The sequence below is a fragment of the Rhinolophus ferrumequinum genome, chromosome 7 (genome assembly GCF_004115265.2).
Source record: "Rhinolophus ferrumequinum isolate MPI-CBG mRhiFer1 chromosome 7, mRhiFer1_v1.p, whole genome shotgun sequence".
NCBI lineage: Eukaryota > Metazoa > Chordata > Mammalia > Chiroptera > Rhinolophidae > Rhinolophus > Rhinolophus ferrumequinum.
In genome coordinates this window covers 42,946,742-42,972,453 of record NC_046290.1, presented here as the reverse complement: position 1 = coordinate 42,972,453, position 25,712 = coordinate 42,946,742, and the positions used below count along the sequence as shown (strand labels likewise).

Sequence of the window (25,712 nt, the reverse complement as noted above, 5' to 3'; positions counted from 1 at the left end):
AGCTCTCATTCAGTTGGAGATTCTGCCCCCAAGGTTTTTGTTTGGCTCTTGAAGTCAGTGAGACTTTGCGCCAGTGAGTTCGTCTCAGTGCGTCATTTGCAAAATGAAGGTCATGACACTGTCCCTAGCATCCAGGAAGTTATCAACAGATGTTCATAGATCTCCTTCCCCACAGAAAAGTTTAAAAAGCCCAGGACATGCTGAGCAGAATTCTAAGACCCATAATAAGTTGTACTCTTGCATACTCCCCCGCCCGTCCACTGTGGGCAACCTGTGAAGATAATGGAATATCACTCCCATGATTTGGTTACTAATCAGCTGACTCTGAATTAATCAAAATGAGATGATCCTGGGTGGGCCTGCCCTAATCAGGTAAGTAGGTTAAAAGGTGAAATGTCAGAACTGCTTCTCCTGCCTTCCCAGAAAAAGATAGAAGCCACCGTGAGCTCTCCAACTGTAAGAAACTGGATGCTGCCAAAAACATGAACTGGGAAGAGAAGCCACCTGAGCCCTGTCCAGACTTCTGATTTATACAACTGGGAGATAATAAATGGATATTATCTTAAGCCATTAAGTTTATGGTAATTCATTACACAGCAATAGAAAACTGATACAGAATATAGCTATAAATTTATGTTTCTGTAACTCTGGGGAAAAGAGGCATCAGAAGTAACACAGTACACACATATTAAAAGGAGAGAGGAAGAGGGAGAGGAGAGATTTGATATGTATTGTGTCAGACATTCTGACTGATGCTTTACAAATGTTATCTCCTGCAAAGAAACATTTTTATTTAGAAAGAAGTACTAATGTCTTCTATTACTGTAGTATAGAGTTCCAATTGAAACCCAAATTACCACTAACTTAATAAGTTTTAACTTCACTGTCATGAGAGGAAATTTTTAACTATTAATAGTAAGAGGGTATAATCCAAAGACGGCTTTGCAGATTTGTATTTTAAAAATACTCAGAACAACCAAAGAGTAGGTGATTGTGACCTTTGAGACCGCTATACACAATAAAACTTCTTGTTTATCGTATAGGCCATTCAGAACCAATTTTCTCTATTGGTGGGGAAAAAAACATATTATTTTAGAAATCAATGGTAATTGCAATGCAGAAAGCAATTAGCTGCATTAAAGACATTCTGAATAAAATATAAATTGTGAACTTTTTTTTAAAATAACAAAACCAGAAAATATTCCTACAATGTTTTAAAAATAGGAATCATACACATCAATTCCAACTAATCCATATAGCAAAAAGTGGGAAGAGGGTTACCTGTATTTTTAAAAGTCTTGATGTCTGTAAAAGATATGCAGCAATAACTTTACAAGAACCCTTCAGGTTACTTAAAAACTGAAACTGGCTTAGAGAAGACCAGTGCATGCAAAGCATACCTTTGCTACTTCAGAATTATTTTGAAATTTCTACCATTTATCATGCTCTAATGTTCATTATTAAAAAAAAAAAGAAGAAGAAAGAAAGAAAGAAAGAAAGAAAGAAAGAAAGAAAGAAAGAAGCATATGCATCAAGCATAACCTCAAAACATTTCAGAATGCTACCATAGGGAAAAGATAGCACTGGTTTTCTGTAAGCACATATTTCTCAGTACTATAATTGATAGCCCAGTGTTCTAGGAGATAGAATGGAAATAGTCAAATACTCAAATAAACATTCAAATAAAAACTTTTAAATACTATTAGTAATAATTTTTGCATAAAGACAAAACTTAGGAAAGTGAATTCACCATGAAATTCTATTAAACGAATGAACAGCTCAGAATTTGCTATCTTAAATTGTTTTATAAATACATTTTAATTGTTGTGCTGCAGGTTCCATAAGATAATGATAAGAACTTTTCAGGCACCTCAAACTTCCCCACAGTCACTGCTTACTTTTTAAAAGCAGTAACAACGTTAGAAAACAGGGAAGAGTTTTTAAAGACTCCTTAATCTCAGAGTCTGACCTCTGTATTTTCACGTTTGGTAGCTATTTAACACTCTGTACTTTAACCACAACGTGAACAGGCATGCTTTACTCGAAATGCTAACCACAACTTCCACGTGTAAGTTCTTGCTCTGGGCTAGCACTTGACATACATTATCACATTTAATTCTATGAGGCAGATACTATCATCAGCTTCATTTCTTTGGTAATGAAATTAAGACCTACAAAGCTTGTTTAATTTGTCCAAGGTTAAGTGTGGTGGTAAGTGGTAGAACTAGGATGGCCAGTCTCCAAAGCCAAAATAAGTAAATAATCCTATCTTTCATGACATAATTAGCTTTAATGAAAAAGAGGCATGATACCTATCAGGCCTACTTTATCATGACAGGGAGAAATCACTGGAAATTTTTTGTCCATATGTATGCCAATAATCTAACAATTTTGGATCCACATAGGAACACCGCACTTGCTGTCTCTTACTCTCATACATAGAAACACTCTCTTATTAGTATTAACAGAGTGATAATCTCAATCCGTATGAAAGCTACTAGGTACTTAATTATACCTAAATAAATGCTTAACTGGCAAATTAAACAATGGTTATATAATTAATTTCTAGGCATAAAGTAATTAATTAATCCAAGAACAAGAAGTCATGAAAAAACTGAGAACACAAAGTTGTCTCCAAGAGCTTTCGTCAGACAAGCTAAATATAAGGGTAATTATAAGATACATGCACATACAAATATATACATGACAGTCTGGAATATAGAAAATAATGACTATATTCTTATGTAGTTTAGAATCATATTGTGAAAGCTCTTTTGGGGCATCTTATGCAGTCTTCCAGTATTATTCTCAGTAAAAGAATTGAGATTTCTTTACTTCAAAATAAAACAGCATATTAATCACAAATATTTTATATATAGATCTAGAAAATATATTTGTAATGGACATGAAAGATTATATTTCTCATACAAAAAAATGTACACATTGATAAAAAAGAAACACAAATGACCCCCAGAGGCATAATGGCAAATACATGAATAGATATTTCTTTGAAAAGAACATCTAAATAGCAAAATAAAATGAAAAGATGATAAAGTGCTTTGTTAGTAAATGAAATGTGAATTAAAGTGACAATGAAGTATCACTTTACACATAAATTGGCAAAATATAAACAATGTTAAAATACTGATTACTGCCAGGAATATGGGAAAAGGTGGTTCTTCTGATTAATAGCTAGTTGAAATACATGCATACATTACTTTTTCTCTCTGGTTCAGTTTGGATATTTTCTATTAATCTGTCTTCCAGGTATCTAATCCTGTCTTCTGCTATGTCTAATCTGCTTTAAGTCTATCTATTGAGTTCTTAAATTCAGATATTGTATTTTTCAGTTATAACATTTTCTATTTGCTTCTTTTTTCACAAATTTCAATTCTCTGCTAAAATTTTCCAAATTTTCATCTATTTTTCTTTAACATATTAGTCATATTACTTTTAAGTCCCCACATTCCAATGTCAATCTCTGGAGCAATATTGTGACTATAAATTATGTTGTCTTTCTTTTCTCTTGTCTTTTGATCATATGGTCCTGTCTCTTAGTATATCTATAATTCTTGATTATCAGGTGTAGTAAGTAAAAAACTGAAGAGGCTTTAAACCAGTGTTCCCCATCCTGCCCATGACATTTTAGTAACACAGATATACTATATATCTCGTTATGTATTGTGGGCCTTTGAAGGGCCACAAACAATTGTAATATTAAATATTCTTCACCCCGAAAAAAGCAAGTTTTAGTCCTTTGGGTAAGATATTACCCCCTACTGAGAATGTATACTCCAAATGATGTTTTCTACCAGAGAGGGTTCTTCTCCTTCTCCTTCTCCTTCTCCCTCTCTTTCTTCTTGGCAGACAGAGAATAAATCACCCTAATCCAGTCACAGCCTGAGCTGATTCCAGGTTGGTTACAGTTTTGGTATAATTTAGCATTCCTCTAACTTCTCCCTGTTCCTAGGGTACAGGTTCTCTAGGGCATTCAACTGATAGCACAGAGGGTCTTTGCCCAACTCTCTAAACTCATGACTAGAACACATAAATTAACATTCTTATTGTATAACCAACCAAGGCAGTGTTCCTCTGATAAAAAGAAATCAGTCCATTGAATTCAGGCAACTGATTGATCTCTTGAAGCCATTTTCTCTTTCTGGATAGCAAGCAACTCTCAATTAAATATGAAAAAGACACTATGTAACAAAATTAGTATGAAACAGTTTTTAAAAATTCTGTTATATGGCCCTTTTAATTGTAGTAATTCTCATACCCGCAGAGTATATTTCACAGTAACAGTCTACATTTATCTTAATAAGACACACGAAGCATTCCAGGAACAAACTACCTACCATGATCACTAAGTAATGCTTATGTGAGAATAGGATCTAGCGCAATAGCTCAATTAAAAACAGGGAAAAACATTGGAAAATAAAATTAAAATAGTTATTAGTACATGATATAATTTTATATCTAGAAAGCTTAATGTAATCAATTGAAAAACTACTGGAGTTAACAAAAGAGTTAAGAACCATAGACAGGTCAAATAATAATGTATAAAAATATTTTTGCTACCAGTGACAAAAAGCAAATGTGATTTTATAAAAAGGCTCTATTTCCATAAAAAGAAATACTCAAAGATATCAATTGAAAAAAGTGTGTGATCTAATCATTAGAGAAATGCAATAAAAACCACAATGAGATACCACCTCACTCAAGTCAGAATGACTATCATCAATAAATCAACAAACAATAAGTGCTGGCAAGGTTGTGGAGAAAAGGGAACCCTTGTGCACTGTTGGTAGGATTGCAGATTGGTGCAGCCACTATGGAAATCAGTATGGGGGCATCTCAAAAAACTGGAAATGGAGCTACCTTATGACCCAGCAATTCCAGTCTTAGGTATCTATCCAGAGAAACCCAAAACGCTAATTCAAAAAAGTTTATGCACCCCTATGTTTATTGCAGCGCTATTCACAATAGCCAAGACTTGGAAACAACTGAAATGCCCATCGGTAGACGACTGGATTAAGAAACTGTGGTACATTTATAAAATGGAATATTACTCAGCTATAAAGAAGAATGAAATCTTACCATTTGCAATGATATGGATGGACCTAGAGAACATTATGCTAAGTGAAATAAGTCAGACAGAGAAAGACAAATACCATATGCTCTCACTAATATGTGGAATCTAAAGAACTGACTAAATGAGCAAAGTAATCAGAAATAGTCTCAGAGATATAGAGGGAAAACTGATGGTTGCTAGATGGGAGGGGGTGGGGATGAGGGAGAAAAGGAGGGGATTAGAAAACTCAAATTGGTAGCTACAATATTGCCACGGGATATGAAAGACAGTTTGGGGAATACAATCAACAATGTTGTAAAGATTTTGTAGGGTGTCAGATGGGCACATGTCTTATTTAGGGAGATCACTTCAGGGACAGTGTAGATGCCTGACCACTGCACTGTACACCTAAGCTGAATAATATTGTATGTCTACTATAATTTAATATATGTTATATATATTATATATATATATATAATATATATATATATTATATATATATATATATATATATGGTCATGGGATATAGAGTACAGCATAGGGAATAGAGTCAATGGTATTATAATAGATATACAATGTCAGAGGGGCAGTAAATTGGGGGACTTTGTGAGGGGTGAAATGTTTAACTATTACATTGTTTTGTACACCTGAAACTAATTAAAAAAAAAAAGTATGTGATCTATAAGAAAAAAAAACACTTTAGAATGATAAACTAATACCAGTGTCATTAAATGAATATAACAAATGTTCCTAGGAGGAAGATACCATAAGATGGCACTTCCTTCTAAATGAAATATATACTTTTATTATTCTACTTAGGGAAATGTGGCATGGTGGAAGAACCTCAAATATGATTCTAACATTTATCTGAAAAAAAAAATGAATAGATGAAAAAATTTAACGGATGATCCTATCAAATAAAACCTGAAAAAGAGAGTGAATATCAAAATGTATGTCTACAGTTCTTAAAAACAGTGTAGTACCAGTTAAAGAAAATATAGAGCACAGAAATGAAAGTGATAGTAAAGGACATATATTAAATATAATGAGATTTAACAAACCAGTGGGGGAAAGAATTACTCAGAAATGGGAGAAGGGAATAAATGGTTAGCTAAATGGGAAAAAAATCGTGTTCTACTATGTACCAAAATAAATTACAAATCCATCTAGACAATAAACATTTATTTTGTGCCACTGGGCACCAGACATTGTTAGGTACTGAAGAGTCAACGATGAAAAGACAGTCTAGTAGTATAAGAAATGATACAGCACAAGTGAAAGTGCACTGAGGTTCCCCCAATCTCCTCTAGTGGGAAACATTTTGTTATGCTAATTTGAAAGAGCACTTACAAAACGGGGAAGACGTTGTGCTGTGTCCTAGTCACTGCATGTCCCCGATGCTTTCACATCCAGATGCACAGTGCCTGACACACAGGAGGGGCTCAAATAGTCAGTGTGTTAACATAACATAACTGTTTTTCTGTGTGTTTCCCATAGAAAAGCCTGGCATCTTGTCCTTCCACCTCCAATGAGGAAAAGTGTACTACAGTTTGTCATTTGCAGATTGATGAGAGGGACAGAAAGCAATGGGTAGATTATGTTAAAGAAAAATAGAAATAACATATAGTTTTCACATTTTTCATTTTATGCCAAGCACTGTACTAAGGAGGAGAGAGGAGATCCAAGGACTGAGAAAGTAAGAAATGGATAAAAGTATTTCTGTTTAGCAAAAAAGATATTGTTAATGATCGTGAGCATACTACCAAGGACCCAAACACTTCAGTTTTATAACCTTCTAAAAGCAAATGCTGGCAGCATAGAGATGAAGATTGTCACCTAAGAAAAAGACATTGCTGGGAAAATATATATTAAAAGACTTTTCAGGGACTTTACATTATAAAGTCATTTCATTGTATTTGTTTAACACACTTACACAATGCCTAATATATGCCAGGAACTGTTAGAAATATGATTTCATCAAATCTTTATAATAACTCATAATTCAGGTGCCATTACGACCATGTCCACAGTATGGTTGAAAGAAATGAGGATTAGAGATATTACGTAATTTACCCAAGGTCATGTAGCGATTAAGTGGTAAGGCCAGGATTTAAATTCAAGCTATTATAAATAAGTTCCCATTGATATAACTCACCCTAAATACTTGAATCCTAAATTAACACCTTCTTTTAAGATGGGAATAGAAGGATGACAAGAAATAAAGGGAATAGTCAAAGGAGCGATGTAACCTGAGTTTGAATTCTCTTGTTACTGGTGACTAGCTGTGAGACCCTGGGCGGTTATTAAACATCTCTGGGCCCTGGTTTCCACATCAGTTAAATGGAGATAATACAAAGATAATAAAACCTAGCCTCAGAATTAAGGATTCAGAGAAAAATGTCTATGGAGAAGCATCTGGCAAATAAGGAGCACAAAGCTCGAACAATGGCAGCAAATATGGCTATTGCTGCATCACGATTGAGCGTCACACCGAGTACTGAGCTGCCAAAGCTCACCGTGGAGTCCCCCAGGACAGAGAGGGAAGAAAGGACAGAACTGGAAAAATGGCTCAGAGAATTTAAAGGGGATAAGGGATAACTAGTTTGGAAAAGGGCAGATTCCGTGAGAAACAAGGAGGTTGCAAGGTAACAATATAATGGGCTTCCATAGGCACCTGGGAGAGAGTAATCCTTCTTATAAAAGAGCTAATAATAATAAAAGCAGATCAACTGCTATGCCAAAAACATTGCACTGCATAGTATGATGCTCTAATGACTAAGTTTTGAAATGGGGAGGCCTCTTCACAGGCCTTTACTTGCTCACTCTGTATATAAAATGAATAAAAAATCATATACCTTGGATTGTTTTCTTATGGGGCCAATAGAATGTGTAAGGAGTCAGCAAACGTATTAGCGCATGGCATATGCCAAGCACCGTGCAGAGCATTTCTGATGCACCGTATCAGTAAATCTTCATAATGTTCTTCCTTCCATCATTACCATCTTAAGAGGCAAAGTCACATAGCTCCAAAGTGGTGGAACTGGACTAGAAGAGAGTATTCCTTCTTGGAAAAAAAAGCATCTGATCTTAACTATGGTAGTTATTGCTTTCCAGTACAGATGTTTTGGAGAAACATCCTTGGAGAAAGTATGGAATCACCAAGTAAACAGCACCATGTTTCTACTCGTGGCAGAGGTCCAGCACCTTTTAACTCACCGACATGGTTTGTCGACATTCTTCCCACCCGCCTGTGGGATCCCTCCTGTGCTGCCAGCTCAGCTTACCTTTAGTAAGTGAGATAGCTAAAAGCAAGGCTAGATTTGGAATAAGAGACAACCAAAGCCAAATACAGAAAAAATACAAAGCTTAGGTACACATAAGTATTTCAGTAAAGAGCATGAAGACAAGGATTAATTAAACCCATGGCTCACCTATTTTAAGAATAAATATTAAATCGGTCTACCTATAAATCAAGTCACATCTATTAATAAACTAAAAGTAATTACACCAATTCTTGTCCTTCATATGTTCTATGCCAGTGCTCCTCGAACTGGAGGCCAAAAATGATTTTTAGGGAAATATGAATACTTAATACCGTTTAAAAAATTTTTGTTGAGATGTCATTGATAGTCTTAAAAATATGAACTGCGCAATAACTACCCTTTAATTTTAGACTGCTCCATGATTTCAGCGTCGTTTTTCCACTGTGTTAATGATCAAGTTAGCCAACTATTACTATGCCAATTGTCCAGAGCTAATGAGAAAAGACCAGTGGTCTAAATAGGACTCAAAGTGAGCGCCAAAGGATACCATGGAGCATTAGGGAACCATTCATTACTCGAGGCTTTTTTGTCAGAAAAATCAGAGGAGAACAGACCTTAGGATAAATATGCCAACTCAATAAACAAATGAAACAAGCAGGTGCTGTAGCAGTCAGCGGCATATTCATATTGCTAAGGATAATTTAGTTGCAGCAAAGTAGCCTCATGAATATGTAATATTAAATTGATATGGTCATTTTAAGCATTACTCTTTGCAATTCTGTTGTATTTATTTGTTTTAGTTGCAGTGATAAAACCATTAATACAAGCATATGCTGGACTTTCTCCTGTGTACATAATTAAGTATCATTATGTTTAAGACAACATCATGGGTGTGAAAAAAATTTCTCTTTTAAAAAGTTCGCACATCATTCCAATCAGGAGAACACCTCTATATGTAAGGTCTCAAACTACATTGGTGTGAGAACCATTAAAAGTAGTCAGCCATCTCCACATCCCACCCCTCTGCTGCTGTGCAGTCCATGTAGAACAAGTGTCAGGCAAACTGCCTTAGCACAAGTTGCTTAAAACCTAGGGAGAGAGAAAAGGTCTGTTTGAGGGAAACAAAATAGTCCTTAACTTTGGGCCATCAAGGAGGCTTTTGAGAATCAAATGGAAGCTACAGAACACACACACACGTAATTATTTCAGGTATTTCAAAGATTCAAGAAAGCTGTCCACAGCTTTCTGAATGTTTAGAACACCTTTCTGAATATGAGAACACCTGAATATTTAGAGAACAAGAATGCTTTGTAAGAAGTGAATTATTCTATTTAATTAGTAAATGGAAATGAGACAATAACATGCACCAAGGAAAGAAAAAAGTGGGGACCAAAAGAATTGCAAATAACTTGCTGTATCAGTAAAAGAATGAGGAACAGCTATTAATAGATTTGGCTGGGAAATTTTGCTCAAATACAAGTATATACAATTCCAAATATCATGATGTCACCTGTAAGGAGTCCAATTATAAAAATATCTCATTAGGGAGACCACTTCATGGATGGTGTAGGAGCCTGACCACTGCAGTGTACACGTAAACCTGAAGCTGAATAACAATGAATATCAAGTATAATTATATATATAAATGTATATATTTATATATAGTCACAGGAAGTGGAGTACAGCATAAGGAATAGAGACAGTGGGAATGTAACGGCTGTGTGCAATGTCAGAGGGGTAGTAGAGTACGGAAGGGGGGTTATCACTTTGAGAGGGGTGTACATGTCTGACTACTACATTGTTTTGTACACCTGAAACTAATAAAAATAAATAAATAAACAAATAAATAAATAGATAAATATCTCATCATCACTGAAATATTTTTATTTATCAGAAAATTTTCTATATAAGAGGGGCATATAAGTACAATGAGGGCAGAGGGAGTTATCAGAAATATGAGTACCTAGTTTACTTCAATTAGAGATATGGACAGAATCTATGGATGCTTAAATGTGGTAATAAATTATAATAAAGTTGAGATATGCAAAAGGTTAGTCATATTAGCCTTTGAAGAGCCAAAGATCTCTGTCTTTCCAGTGTTTACGAGTTTCAAAATATGATTCCTGTTTAGGTGAAACTTAACAGGATACAACTATCAGATTAGAAATAATTATGAAGAGTTGCGGTTACAGGTTGCCAAAGAACCATTAAGCAATATTTTGAAAACCCCAACACAATGTTTTATTGAAATTTATTTACTCAAGTGCACACTTTAAATAAATAAAAGGATTTAATTGCTAAATCTCATGGTTCATCATAGAGAAAGTATCAAATTTCTCTCTGCCAAACATTAATAGAAAAATCATAATAAACACTGTGCAAAGTACTTGCATAACTCAAGCGGATATCAAAGACTGCAGACATGCTCAGAGGAACAGAAGTATCACCAACTGATGACCCATGCACATCTAATTATCAACCCCAAGATGGAGAAAACCTTCGCCGCCTATTCAGTTTATACTGCAGCCATTGTATTAAGTTTTCATCATCCCTGGTCTTAAATAAGAACCAGCCACACAGGGAATTTAATTCACAATGAAGCACAATTTTAACAGAAGTTTATTTGATCTCCTTTTTTCTCTACTTTTTTCCTTTTGTTTAGTTTCCTGAAAAAAACCAAGTGTTATTTCCTGAAACACAGAAGCTGTGGGGTGGCCTAGAGTTCTCAGTTACCTCCACTTCTGAAATCACACCATCCAACGAAAAAATAATGAAACTGAAGTCTTCTATGGAAAAGACAGCTTATGAAATTACTATTTGGGTAAGCAAACTAGAGGTAAAAAAAGGCATTCATTTCTCAGATTCAGCCCCTCTCCATGCCCAAGAATTGCCAGGGAAAAGGCCAATCTCTTATAAAACCGAGGAGGTTTTGGCATCTTTCCCAGTAAAGGTGACAGAGCTTTTCCTGATGAAGACTTCTTACCTACTCATCTCCAGAAACCTCTCACATAATTCAAATTGAAGTTTGACAGACTTATCTGCAAAAAGCCTTCACTGATTAAGATTTTACGCAGAGCCATTCAGAAGGGATAGTTAACGGAAAGCAGTCAGTACATGATATTTCTTACCAGCTATGTTATTGTTTGAAAACAGCCTCTGTTTCATCACTACCCCTGAAAAGAGAATGCTGGATACTAAATTCTTTTTATAGTGTTTCCCTAATGTCCTGAAGATAACATGGCTTCAGCTCTCCTTCCATGTACTTGAAAGACAGGTGATACCATCCAACAGGATCACCAGGTGTCAGTATTCCCATACTGGTTGGAATTTCAGTGGGCAACTATTAGAATCCTATCTACATTTGAAAAATTGCGCGCTGCCCCCTTTTTACAGTATCTTAATATACACACATCCTCCTGCTAGCAACGTTGCCTTAATATGATCCAAATATTTTTGGTGATGGAGGCCAGGGATAGTATGGATAACTAAAACACTCCAACTTTCCAGATTGCTTCAGATTGACAACTAGAAATTAATAACTGAAACCCAACGTAATGGCTTGCCCAATCTCATCTACAAGTGGTACCTATAACAACTTCATCAGGAATGTGTTAAGACAACTGTTTAAATCACTTAACTGGGCTCTTTTGACCAACTTCACCACTAACATCCATCCTCTCAAAAAAAAAGGAAAGGAAAAAAGACATGTATCCAAAACTAGTGCAGAAATTCCTCTTCCACCATAAAGAAGTAAGATCCTTATAAGCACCGAGAAAGGTGAACATACAATTGATAAACTCAATAGCTTGGGGAAAATAGGGTAACACGTAGGAACTGAGGTTAGGAGTGGACCTTTAAAAGCCCTGGTAAATTTTGAAACCACATAAAAATAGAATAAGGAAAAACGTATTCAGTGAGAAAATATGGTATTTTATATACTTAAAGTAAGTGAACAGCATTAATTGCCTCATAAGTTCCTCAGGCAGCAGATATTTTTTAGGGTCTCACATCCTTGTGACTTTAAATAAGGCACTTAGAAAATGACTTCGCCTTGTTACAGATAAAATAAGTTCTAAGAAGTTATGTTTCCTCTAAATCTGGACCTCTATGAAAATGTTCATCTCTAGGGGCCAGCTATGAATCCAGAGATGGAGAAAAACATGAATAATTCAAGATGGCTCAAGAAAGCTTTTGGATAACCTTTATTTAGCCTACACAGCTGTGTGAAGTGGGTCCCCTCCACAACACCAAATATATAACCTTAGTTCTGCTACAATTTTATAAGTCTCTGCTTCTCCTTCCTCACAGGTCCACCACTGTGCAGTTGTGAAGCAGGCTCCCTCACCCTTGCTTTCTCCCAATCTATCATATCAGAGATTCAGTTGCTAAAAAGATAGTGAATCCACGTATAAAGGCAATTCTCTACTTTCTTGCTTCCTACATCCCTGAAAACATGTCAGAGAGTCAAATATACATTTTGGGGGAAGTTTTTATTCCTTGGGATAGAAAAAAAATTCAAAATTCCTAATTATTCCTCATACACCCTCACTGATATACTTCCAATCTGTCCGCGTCCTTTAATGTTCTTTTCATTCACTATCCACTACACACATCACCGGCCTAAGTACAATGACTGTCTGATTGAAGCTAAGTAGTAATCCTTTTTGGAAAAATCAAATAATTTCCCTCTGGTGTCAGCTGCATTAGGTTTATGAGAGCAACACTTCTAATCACTGATATCAGCACATTCTTTTCTCTGTTTTCTATTCAACGTTCTGAAACAACGGTAAAAAGGAAAGTACTCAAAACAGTGTTGTGCTGCCAAGATGGTGATGCTAATGAAACTAAATGTTAGCTGGCAGAAAGCGGTAATGACTAACACCATCTAAGCTACTAGGAAATAGAGTGTTGAATAAATAAGGGAACAGTAAAGGGAACACATTTCAGAGTCTTCTCTTCCACTTCACATAAAAGATGTCTTGGGGGAAGACATCATGAGGCACAGCACACTCCTTTTTCTTTAGACTTTAGGGAAAAAAATAAATCTCCTTCCTTCATTCTCCTTGGAGTAGGCTTTGCTTTCTGATATACTGTATACTCTAAAGGGCAGTGTTTAGGGTTCCTGTGGGGAGGGTCTCTAGATCAGTTAGTATTAGGTATGACTGCAGCTGTATATAATTGGTAACTCAAATATATGGCTTTAAACAAAACAGCTTATTGTTTTCTTATATAAAAGAGGTTCAGAAGCAGGAAGTTCAGGGCTGCTGTGTTGGCTACCAAATAATCAGCCTCAAGCCATTTCGACCTTTCAGTTTTATTATGCTCAGTAGGTAGTCAATCCTCATGTTCACCTCATGGACTAATATGGCTGCCAGAGCTCCAGCCAACACAAATGCATTCCAAACAGGAAGGAAGAAGTAGAAGATAAAGGATCCCCACCAGCTGTCTATCCGTTGAGCAATTTCTGCTTCGCTCTCATTGGCCAAAATGGTAAACCACAACTATATCTAGATGTGGAAGGAGGCTAGTAGTTGTGGTCTTTTAGTTGAGGACATTACCACCTTGACAAAAAAAAAAAAAAAAAAAATCAGAGTTTGGGCCGGCCTGGTGGCTCAGGCGGTTAGAGCTCCATGCTCCTAACTCCAAAGGCTACCGGTTCGATTCCCACATGGGCCAGTGGGCTCTCAACCACAAGGTTGCCAGTTCGATTCCTCGAGTCCCACAAGGGATAGTGGGCAGCGCCCCCTGCAACTAAGATTGAACACGGCACCTTGAGCTGAGCTGCCGCTGGGCTCTCGGATGGCTCAGTTGGTTGGAGCGCATCCTCTCAACCACAAGGTTGTCGGTTCGACTCCCGCAAGGGATGGTGGGCTGCACCCCCTGCAACTAGCAACGGCAACTGGACCTGGAGCTGAGCTGCGCCGTCCACAACTAAGACTGAAAGGACAACAACTTGAAGCTGAATGGCACCCTCCACAACTAAGATTAAAAAGGACAACAAATTGACTTGGAAAAAAGTCCTGGAAGTACACACTGTTCCCCAATAAAGTCCTGTTCCCCTTCCCCAATAAAAAAAAATCTAAAATAAATTAATAAATAAAATAAAAAATAAAAATAAAAAATAAAAAATTCTATTTCCCCAAAAAAAAAAAAAAAAATCAGAGTTTTTATCAGTAGAGAGAGTCATGGATATGGGGTATACAGCTGGATGTCTCTGCAGTGTCACAGCCGGTTTTAGTTCTGGGCATAAAACTATCTCAGAGGAATCTGTGAGGTCCCTGAAGGCCCAGCCTTGTTCAGCAAAGAGACACTACTGCCCAGGGAGTAGATAGCCTTCTATCAGGGAAGAATACACTTGCCCAGAATGTCCCTCTGCATCTTATCCTGACGTGCATCCTGACTGGGGAGGAAGAAAGCTGCCATGCCCTCTAGTACAGCCCAAATCCATTTCCCCAGCTTATTTCAACACACTCAGCTGTGCTCTGAAGGTGCATCTGAAATGTGACACCAGACTCTGTTTTCAGAGAAACAATGTTATAAATTGTGGGGGAGATTTCCAGGTTTATCTACAAAGGCCTATTTCACAGGTAATGTGGTAGAAATAGTATATTTGCCATCGTGTAAAGTAGAATTGATTGGATTTCAAGAGATTAGTCTTTGCTCTAATGAGGTGGACAGAAGAGCCTGGATAGGAGGGAGAAAGAAATAGTAGCAAGGAGCAACTCATATTTCTTCCTGGCTTTGTTCTCTGGCAAATGCAACTTTCAATTGCTATCTCCCTAACAAGGAACTTGTCTTATCGTGGTGTTTTTCCAAAGTCCTTTCACACTCTATCAGCAGGCTATGGAGCCCATTCAGAGGAATTTAGTGAAAAAATGAGGAGACATTCGACAGACCATAAGCTCAAGCTAGACAACGCCTACTGGCAGGTGGAGTCTGCCTTCCAGATGTGAGCAGTGGGGATGAGAAAGCAGGGGTGGGCATTATGGATTCGGGGTATGTGTCTACCCCGAAAAGATGTTGAAGTCCTAACCTCCAATACCTATAAATGTGACCGTATTTGGAAATAGTGTCTTTGGAGATGATCCAGTTAGGATGTCATTAGGGAGGACTCTAATCCTTACGAAAGGGTGAAATTTGGACACAGATGCACACAAGGAAAATGCCACGTGACAATGAAGGCAGAGATGGAGGTGATGCAGCTACAAGCCCAGAAACACCAAAGAGTGCCAGCAAACCACCAACAGCTAGGAGAAAGACCTGGAACAGTCTTTCCCTCACAGTCCTCATGAGGAACCAACTCTGCGGATTCCTTGATCTTGGACTTCTAGCCCCAGAACTTTGAGATAAGAACTTTCTGTTATTCAAGCCATCCAAGTTGTGGTACTTTGTTACGGCAGCCCTAGAAAACTAATACGTGGGGTGCTGCAGCATCCTTACCCACCTCCCTGGGCCTGGCACAATTTATCCTTTTTGTCAAGTGTCCATATCTCTGTGTACCTCACGTTACTTCTTAAGGCCCATAATTTCCAGCTACCATCATTTACATACTTGGGGCTCCAGCCATGCAGTTTCCAGGCATAGTTCCAGGAATATTCACTGATGGCTGGGGTGAGAGTGAGAGGAAGCCACAGGACCTTCCAATCTAACAAGGATTATCTATCACTATGACCAAGATAATGAGAAGGTATATGCTTTTAAATTGGGTGCCTATGTTTCAAAGTCTGTGCACGTGATAGAAATGCAGATACGTAGCTGCCAAAAGCTTATGTAGAAGCAGAACTGAGTGAAAGAAGAGTAGGAGCAAATGATTATGTATTGGGAGGCACTGTAACCACTCACCTCTGATGATTCAACAAGTTCAAATATCTAAGGGTGTTCTATTTGTCAGTATCTCTTAAATGTGGTTTTTCTGCTTCCATATAACAACTCTCCTTATTTTCCCTCTCCTGGCTTGTTCAACACAGGATCTGTCTGAAAAGCACTGGAAATGGCAGAGGCTGAAAAAGCTGGTGAAGAAAGCTAAACCTTTTAATGATAAAAGTGAAGTGGAGGAAATCTCACTCCCATGCATATCCACTGTCCTTTACTGTTTGCAATAACAAGTCTATGAAAGGAATAACGTAATGAATACCTACCTGTGTATCAACTACTCAACGTGATAAACCAAATGAGCACTAGTGAGGCTCCAGCACTCTTCCCTGATCTCAGTTCTCCCTTTTCCCCCCAGAGGTAACCACCAACATGAATTTGTCATTTATTGCTCTCATGCACGCCTTTCTCTTTTTACGACGAAAAACAACTCACCTAAAACAATGCTGCTCCTTGGTCACATTCCCACTGGTAACTTTTTATAAAAACCCTTTCTATCTCTTTCCTACCTTTCCCTCGTCTAGCAAAAGCATAATTATCCGATAAATGTATTCACACCATGGGAGTAGAAACTGCAAAAGCTTAATTTTACTCCTATGAAATAAATATCTATTTTATTTATCTGTGTGACCTGCCGCCTTCCCTCAATAAAGCTGTGATACAGGTTGTGGCACAAGCCAGACTAGTGGCAAGTACACTTTGCATGGCTATTTCTGGCACTTCTCAATTCAGATTAATAAGTGGAAGCCTATGTCACTTATACTTAAAATTCTCCTTGACAAAAAGCCAAAATGGGCAAATCAGAATTTAGGATAATATTAAATTTAAATTGCACTCTTTTATATAAAGGGCTGGAAAAACGTTAAAACATTAATCAGTACTGAATTCATCACTCTATCTGTTTTCATGAAAGACGTAAATGCAAAAAGTAAAATAAAATTGGACTAAGCTCAACATCTGTCATTTAAAGCATAGCACGTTTTTACCAAAAGTTTGAACAATATAATGTAGGAATGCAATAATTGCTCAATCAACTAACTAACTAATGGGTTAGTCCATGGGTTAGTATTAGGCAGTAAGGGAGATAATGCGATTTTAAAACACACAAAAGAATATTCTACAACTATTTATGCAACCAACTGTTACATGCCGGGCATGGTTTTAAGCACGGAGGATACAACCCCCCAGGAACAAAACTCCCTGACCCCAGGGAGCCTCCACTCCAGTAGGACGGCATGCACAAAGTTACACTAATGATATATCCTGAGGCACTCTGGGAAACCCTCCTGATCAATAAAATATGCTACACATCACAACTTGGCTAAGAATGGCTGCGGTACTGGTTTCTGGGGAAATCTTATAAAGCCCCAAGTGTTAAAGCAAAACAAAGAAAATCTGTTCTGTTCCCTAAGTGAATAGAGTATCTTTTTTGGTTGCTCCTGGAACCTATTAAAATGTGTTGTTCAGAGTGATTTCCTGCACAGAGAAAGTGCAAGCTTCCTTGAACCTAAGCAAATACCGCTAACAGCTGTAGGGAAAATATTACCATTTGAAATTTTATAAAACAAATGACTGAAAGTAAGGAAATGCCTCAGTACCCTAAACAACTAGACCTGACCACGAGAAACTGCCCAGCACTTCGTTCTCCTGGCTGATTCTGTTGAAAGATACAGCAAATTTTGTGGGCCAGCACGGCACTCAGCTCATATACGACTGGTCAGTGCCAGAAAGCGTCTCCCAGCTGGAAAGGAAGTGCATGCCAAAGAATCAATAACCATCAAGTAACAAGCATTTAGAAAACAGCCTGAAAAGAAATATAATAAAATGCTTGTGAGATGAGATTATGGATAAAAACTTTTATTCCTTATACTCCTATATATTTCTACAACGGAAATAGCCAGGAAAAAAATGATTAATGCTTTATGATTTAAGAATTTTCACTGTAAAATAAAATGCTACCCCATTTCTTAAACGCTAAGAGAGTGTAATGCTGAAAATACCTACAGGAAAAATTATTTAATGCATCCAAAGACACAAGTGAAAGCTAAATTCTCTGCTTTTTAAGCTACTTTTTCTTTATGGGATAATGACGTAATTTTGAATGCATTTTTTCCTGTGTTTTCTAGATCCTCTATAATAATCACCTGTGTGATTGATAGAACTATTACTTAAATTATTATTTTCTACAAAGACAATCAGCCCTTACTTATTAAGATACTATAAATTCTACATTATCAGTCAGAAAAAGACCATAATAATAGGGTCATATCAGTTTACTCTCCACTAACAATTCTTGGAAATGCCTCCAGCTTTGAATTACTTCCCTCTTTGAAAGGACACACAGAAGTTCAGAGGGGTCAAAATGTACAAACTCTTCTGAAATTAGCTATTTCAACGGAATACAGGTCCCTGGTCCTCCGCCACGGCTACTCTGACAGCAAAGCAGCACCAAATCTCATGCGTCAATAAGAGGAGAGGGTAACAGGGAGAAAATGAAATTCAGTGGTTTGGTTTTTAAACCCCTATCATACAGCATACACTGCAGGATTCAAGTGTTTCCTGATGATGGAAAAACAACTGAATCCAGGGCCAGCTACTTCTTTTATGACACGTTTTTAAAACTCATCTTAAGATGAGCTTTTTCTTCCTTCTGCTCCAAACCCCATTTCCCAATAATTGGATGGTAGGTTATGAAACCAGACAACAATTTGTTACATCTCTGAATCCTTCTACCTACAAGGCCAAGTTTCATCAGTCTCCCCTTCCGCACCCTCAAAACAGCTTAAAATATATGACTGTTTGTAGTTTAAGGTTACAGTGTTCAAGGTTACAAACATGGGCAGAGAGACTTCCCATGTGAGCAACACAGAACGCAAGTGCTCGGCCTCCTTAATACAGTCTTTACACTCTGCAAAGAAGAGGGCTGAGGGTTGTCCTGAGGTGCAAGGCAGTGGAACTTTTGGTTTCAGGAGGATGCAGCTCTAGCATCACAAGAAAAAGAACCCAAGAATGAGAGGATTACTTGAAGCGTGTGAGCAACAACCTCAGGAAGCACCTACAACCCTCACGGACCAGCTTCATTTCTTTTCAAGTCAGTTCTTCCAATCGCTGGCTACAGACATTTTTTTTCAGCCTTCATTTTGAAGGTTCCTGCAGCCAACACCTATCTTAATTGTCACTGGCTGACCCCTGAAGACGAGACAGTGAGATTCCCCAAAATTAATGTACCCCAAGAGAACCATTCTTTCGGCCAGGTTCACATTGGGTATGAAAGCCTTCAACTACCTGGTGTTTCTTTTAATCAGTTATACTGCATTGGAGCTCATTATACAAAGCCAGCTGGCTTTGTAGACATCAATGCAAGAACTATGAAAAACCCCACTTTTTGTGACCCCACAAGGAAGAGCAATCCACTTCAAAGTCTGTTAAGCTCCCGGGGTTCTGGTGTAGAAATAGCTCACTCAGATTCTTCATTGTTCAGACATCCAAGGAGCCTAGCCGTCTAAGAGATAAAAGGATTCTTCTGAAAGCACCATGTAAAAGAAAATATTTGTTCAGTCACTGTGTCCCTACAAATGTGATCTTATGCTCCATGGCTGGATATCTAAGAAGATGAAAACGAAGGGGCCTTAACAGATCTGATGGAAACCTGGTCAGATAAATCAGAGGTAGGGGGACATGTGCTGTCCTGAACTGGAGAATGCTGAGGTGTGCTCCTTCCCGGGAATATTCTACCCATTCTCACACAATGTTCCACACCTCAGGATAGCATTCAAGAGAAATGCTTTGACTTTTTTTTCCACTACGGAATACAACTGCAATTATATTTAAAACAGCTTCACTTTTTTTTTATCATCGCTTTGACAGGTTCACTTTTGAAGTTTCTATTCAATCCATTTCAATAGTCCTATCCCTTTCTAAGGGATAGTACGCTGGCCCTTTATAAATCCAATACTAGGAGAAGGGACCAATGTATCTATTTTTTATTGCAAACAGTAATTTCATTAAAATGTGAATTTCAGTAGAAATGACAACAGAAAACTCAAGAAGATTGACATTTAAACATTTAGATGGATAAAAATATTGTGGGGATTAACAACAAGGGGCCAAATTTAATGTGTCATTTAAAAATGTCATCCTCTGAAATAACTTGACCTGGAAGTGAAATGTAGCTGGCAGTACATGTCTTCAATTCACAACAGGTTTTCCGAAACAGGGAGCTATTTCTCTGTAAGGCACAACAAATAAGGGTCAGTGACTTCTGACTCAGTGGCTTCACCCGAACAAATGGAGCAGTTTCAACACATTTCTTAATGGCCAGAAGACCTGACCGCAGAACAACCGAGTGCTAAGAATCACAATTACAGCTGATGTATAATGTCTACAACGAGCCCAGGGATAGAGTGGGTCCTCACTCTAAAGGAATTACATCTTCTCCGGTGATACCACACTGTACCACCGACACAGACCTGTTTCAAAAGTGAAGCAATTCGGAAGTCTCACGCTTACATTGGATCTCGCGTCTCAATTTTTTGTTCTACCTCCTATGTGTAGGAGGCTGGACATATTCTAGTGGTGGATTAAGGCAAAATAAAGATGGGAAACCGGTGAGATTTTCTTCTGAGACAATTTTCAGATATTGCCAAGCACACAAAGGAATATTTAACAAGGGTCACATTTTAACAAGAACAAGGGGACAGTGGTAAATTAGGACAATGTTACGTGAGGTTACATTGTACCTTGGCCATTTGTAGGCAACAGGCACAACTCTTAAATTGATCATTAATGTGATCAAAACATTGATCTGATTCAGTTTTAATTTTTGGTGGTAAAATATTTTCATCTTTTAGAAGTACAGTGTCACATAAGGTTGTTTTATTTCAATTTGATCTAGATCTAGAATACCTGTGAATTACAGTGGGTACCAGTTTACCTTATCTCATTAGGTCCATGAAAGATATCCCTGGCCTTAAGGAACATTACACCAGAAATGTTTTTGAAGGTACATCGCTGTATTTTGGTCAGTACAATAATATCATCACACCCACGTAAGGCTGAGGGGTTCAACATACCCGTAATTGATTCATTTAAATCAATAGATATGATTACTTTTACCCAATGTTGCCATTTTGGGGCATCTCCTTCCTCATTCCTCAAGTCCTGTAAATGTTATTTTTAATTATTCTAGTGCTTATATCTTCCCAGTTTATCACTTCAAGTGCTCTAATCATAGCGGCTCCTTGAATATGGTGGTACACGGATGAAACTGCAGTTTTTCTGGCTTCAAGAATAAAAACTCTGTTTATTACCTGTGGACTCCTATAGCCACTCCAATCCCTGCTCACCGGTGGTTGTTTGTGTTTATTTGTTTTACAAAAGCAGAGAGGTTCCCAAACCTTATTTAAGCAATTCTGTCTTCCCAGAGTCTTTAGGATTGGGCAGCCCTAGAGCAAAGTGGAGGCTTAAATATGTGACAGTATTATAAAGGAAAAGGAACAAAATTATTTTGTTATTAATCTTATAATACCCTTATTTACTGTTTTTTACTGTGATTTTAAGTTCCTGCAATAGCCTCCATATATTTTTAAAACAATTTTACTTTAAGATTAACAATGTAGAATTTACATAATGCATAATTACATTTAAAATATACTGTAATTTTACCTTTTTTTATTTACATTTATCAATTCTTCAATTTTGATGGTGATTGAAACTTGAGTACAGGAAACGCAATTTGAGTTGATTAAAATACAGCTTTTTTGAAAACATGATATGCCTATTAGCACGGTTTATGTCATTTGTCACCTTTGATATAACATGATTGTTTTTTGGCTCTTGGTAAGTTCCACTTGTTCTTCTTATTTCCTCTGTCACTTAAATTTCCAGTATTGACCAGTGCTTTCAATTTGGTTCATTTGTCCTTCATAGCTTAACCTCCACACACTGTTTGAAAGCATGCTTGTTCTTTAGCAAAAGAAAAAGGGTTCCAAACCACCCAATTTTTCCTATCCTAATCAATCCAGTTATGTGCCAAAAAGTCTTGATGCCCTTTAGTGGAAAGTAATATTAATATTAAAGACCAAAATTGTAGTACAGTGAGTGCTTATTTGATGGTTTCATATGAGTATGGAATAGAAGTCAGTAGGTGACTATTCATTACCTTCTTTAGAACAGAGCAGAAAAATTATATTTGGTTTTGATTTAATGAGGATTATAAGTTAATATAGAAAGTTTCAATTTAACTCTAAATTTAGTATGTCCTTTTTGGTCTTAATATAATTAATTTTCCCCTTTTCCAAATTACCATCTTTAGTATTTATACACATGCAAAAACTGCCAAACCAATCCACTTATTTGAATCATAATGCCATTGAAAGTACTAGGAATCTTATAGGAATCTCATTTTTTTAAAACATAATTGTATTTTTTTTTAAAGTATAGCATTCAATAAAAATCACAATACATTATTATTTCACCATTTCATTTTTGGCTATAGAACAAACTAATGTTTTGTTTTGTTTTTCTATAACCAAGTACATGGGGATGTCTTTTTTGCTTTCACAAGTCAAATACAGACCTCATATGTACTTGTATATGTATTCATTTGTAAAACAATATTACTATTATTTTTAATTGCAGACAGTTTTAGTGTTTAGCTCCAATATTTCAAATGCCTTTAGAAAAATACAAAGAGATTTATTACCTTAATAAAATAACAACTAAAGTTTCCAAAAAGCAATTAAGAATGTCAGTGAACCCGAATAAGTTACTATCACATTAATATGAGTCTAAAATTAAGAATTGTCTTTAAGATTCCCCAAACTAAGAAATATTAATTTTTTAGTTCTATTTATCACATGTATTATTATATTACCTTTTATATTCAAAACATTTACAATGAAACTGCCCAACTTTAAGTTTTTTAAATTTAATTTAACCAGAAATAAATGAAAAACATAAAAAAAGGCTATATACAAACATGAAAAGTACGAAAAGAAGACCAGTGAAGGAAAACTTACCAGACGTTACAACTCACTATAAAGCCACTACATTTAAAACAGAATGGCGTTGAAATAGAAACAGACATATAGGGCTGAGAATAGAGAGTCCAGAAATTATCCACATATATATGGCATCTTTTTGTATGACAAGGGTTAACATTTCAGTCCCATGAAAAATAAAATTTCTCGTTATATACTAGGATATATGTAACTTAACTATCCAGTAGGGGAAGAAAAAAAGAAAGACTCCTATCTCATATCATTTATAAAATTTAAAAGTGGAGTAAGAAAATTTAAGAGAATATTTGTATGACCTTGAGATGGACAACACCAGCCTGAGCAAAGCAGATAACTAAGAAGCAATAAAGAAAAAATAAAATATATTTGATTAAATAATAATAAACAATTTTCATTTGGCAAATGACATCATACACAGAGACAAGAATTATAAAGATATATTTGCACACATACAACAAAGGACTAACATTTCTAAAACAAAATAGCTCCCCGAAACTATAAAATGAAAACACTACAAAATAGAAAATGGGCTGCGGAAATAAATATAAAATGAAGAAAAGAGAAATTCAATGAACAATAAACATGTGAAAATATACTCAGTATCAGTAGGAGTGAAGAAAAGTAATGATCATAGATAAAAAGATTGGCAAGAACCAAACGGAGAGGTGGCATCCAATGATGGTGAGAATGTAGGAAATAGGTACTCTTATGTGATTTGCTATTCCTTTGGGGAAAATAATCTAGCAATATCTATTAAAATAAAAAATACACATACCGTTTGACCAAGCAATTCCACTTCTGGGAATCTATCCTATAGAAAAAAAAAAAAAAAAAGGACCAGTACATAAAGAGATAGGTACAAAGATGTTTATTGCAGCACTGTTTGTTGTGGGGCAGAGGAAGAGGTGGGACCGGAAATAACATGAAATATCCATCAATGCAGAAATGGTTAAATGAAATGTGATATATACTATACTGTGATATAGACTATTAAATAATTATTAAAAAGAATGGAATAAATCTGTAGATACTGGCTTGGAAGACTGACATAGTGAGAAAATCAAATTGAAGAGTGAGTGCTACAATCTCATTCTTAAAACAGCAGCAACAAATGCAACAAAACAGTGTGTGTGAATGAATGCACTCTTATGCACGTGAAGTAAGGGATAGAAGAGTACAGACCAGACTAATAATGTCTGCCCCAGGGTGGTGAGTGGAGACAGGGATTGGAGGAGATGAGGATTGTTTAGTTTCTCTTAGGATTGTTTAGTTTCTCTTAGTATATCTTTGTGCTTTTTCACTAGATACTATGAGCACCATATTAATTTTATAATTTTAAAATGTATATTTAAGAAAAAAATATTAGCTTTTATCATGGGAAGTAGAGTTGTAGTATTTCCAGACATTCATCCTTAGTAAAATAGTGGTAAATAAACCAATAGTCTCTTCTCTGCTTATGACAGGCACATAGTGTTCATTTTTGATTGCTTGCCCAGTATCCATTCCATTTCTCTCCCGTATGTGTATCTGCCACATGGTTTGGGTGGGAAAGAGTCCATCCCATTCCCAGGGACTCCTCAGTGGTCTAAACTAGTTCTGTCCACCAAAAATACAATTTGGAACCACTTAAATAATTTAAAATTTTCTAGTAGTCCCAGTAAAAAAAAAAAAAATGAAGATACAAGTCAAGGTAGTTTTAATAATATGTTTGTATTCTAATGCACTATATCCCAAAATACTATTACTTCAACATGTAATTAATATAAAAATTATTAGATATTTCAAACTCTTTTTTTCATATCTCAACTTGGACTAACTGTATTTCAAGAGCTCAAAAGCCACATATGGCTAGTGGCTATCCTACTGGACAGCACTGGTCTAAGCTAATGAGAGTAATGCTATAAATATTACCATATTTGAGGGTGGACTCATAATTTAAGATGGTCCAATCAAAGAGAAATCCATAAAGGTAGGGGGGAAAAAAATCCTCTCCTCATGAGAATGAATGAGAAAAAAGTAATCCTGAAAGCTGCTGGCAGCCATCTGTAAGCTAGGAAGGAAGTCTGCCATGAGATGAACTAGAAACTGGGTCTTTGTGTCAATATTCAACCTTTGGATCAACCCTGGCAAGAAGCCGGAACTTTTTAGTTACAAGAGTTGGTAAGTTTCCTTTATTTTTTCAGCCATTATGAGTTAGGCTTTCTATTATACTTGTAATCAAAAGTATCTCAATTAATAAACTTATTTATGAGCCATGTCCAAACAAATATTTTCTTCTTAAGTAAATTAATTCAAATGGTCAACATTTCTTTTATTTGTAGTCAAAGCATGCTTTTGTTCAACTAGCTTTATTTGATAGTAATATTTTTAGACATCTTCTGGAAACATACCCAAAGGAGATTTGCACAGACTAATTCCTGACCATCCTGGGTAATTTTCCACAGTCACCACAGGAGAGTATTTCCCAAGACAATATACACAAGAGGT

The 25,712-nt window shown here is 36.4% G+C and overlaps 1 protein-coding gene across 6 annotated transcripts in view; it reads right to left on the bottom strand.

Moving 5' to 3' along the window:
• MAST4 (microtubule associated serine/threonine kinase family member 4) overlaps positions 1-25,712 on the bottom strand; it is a 390,562-nt gene that overhangs the window by 216,745 nt on the left and 148,105 nt on the right. For 4 of the 6 annotated variants that reach the window (XM_033110320.1, XM_033110323.1, XM_033110321.1 and 1 more), the window contains one exon: positions 24,001-24,036. The exons of the other annotated variants lie outside the window; for them this stretch is intronic. In XM_033110320.1, the coding sequence (XP_032966211.1) occupies positions 24,001-24,036 (36 nt within the window). The remainder of the gene's footprint in view (positions 1-24,000; positions 24,037-25,712) is intronic. 6 annotated transcript variants of the gene reach the window in all.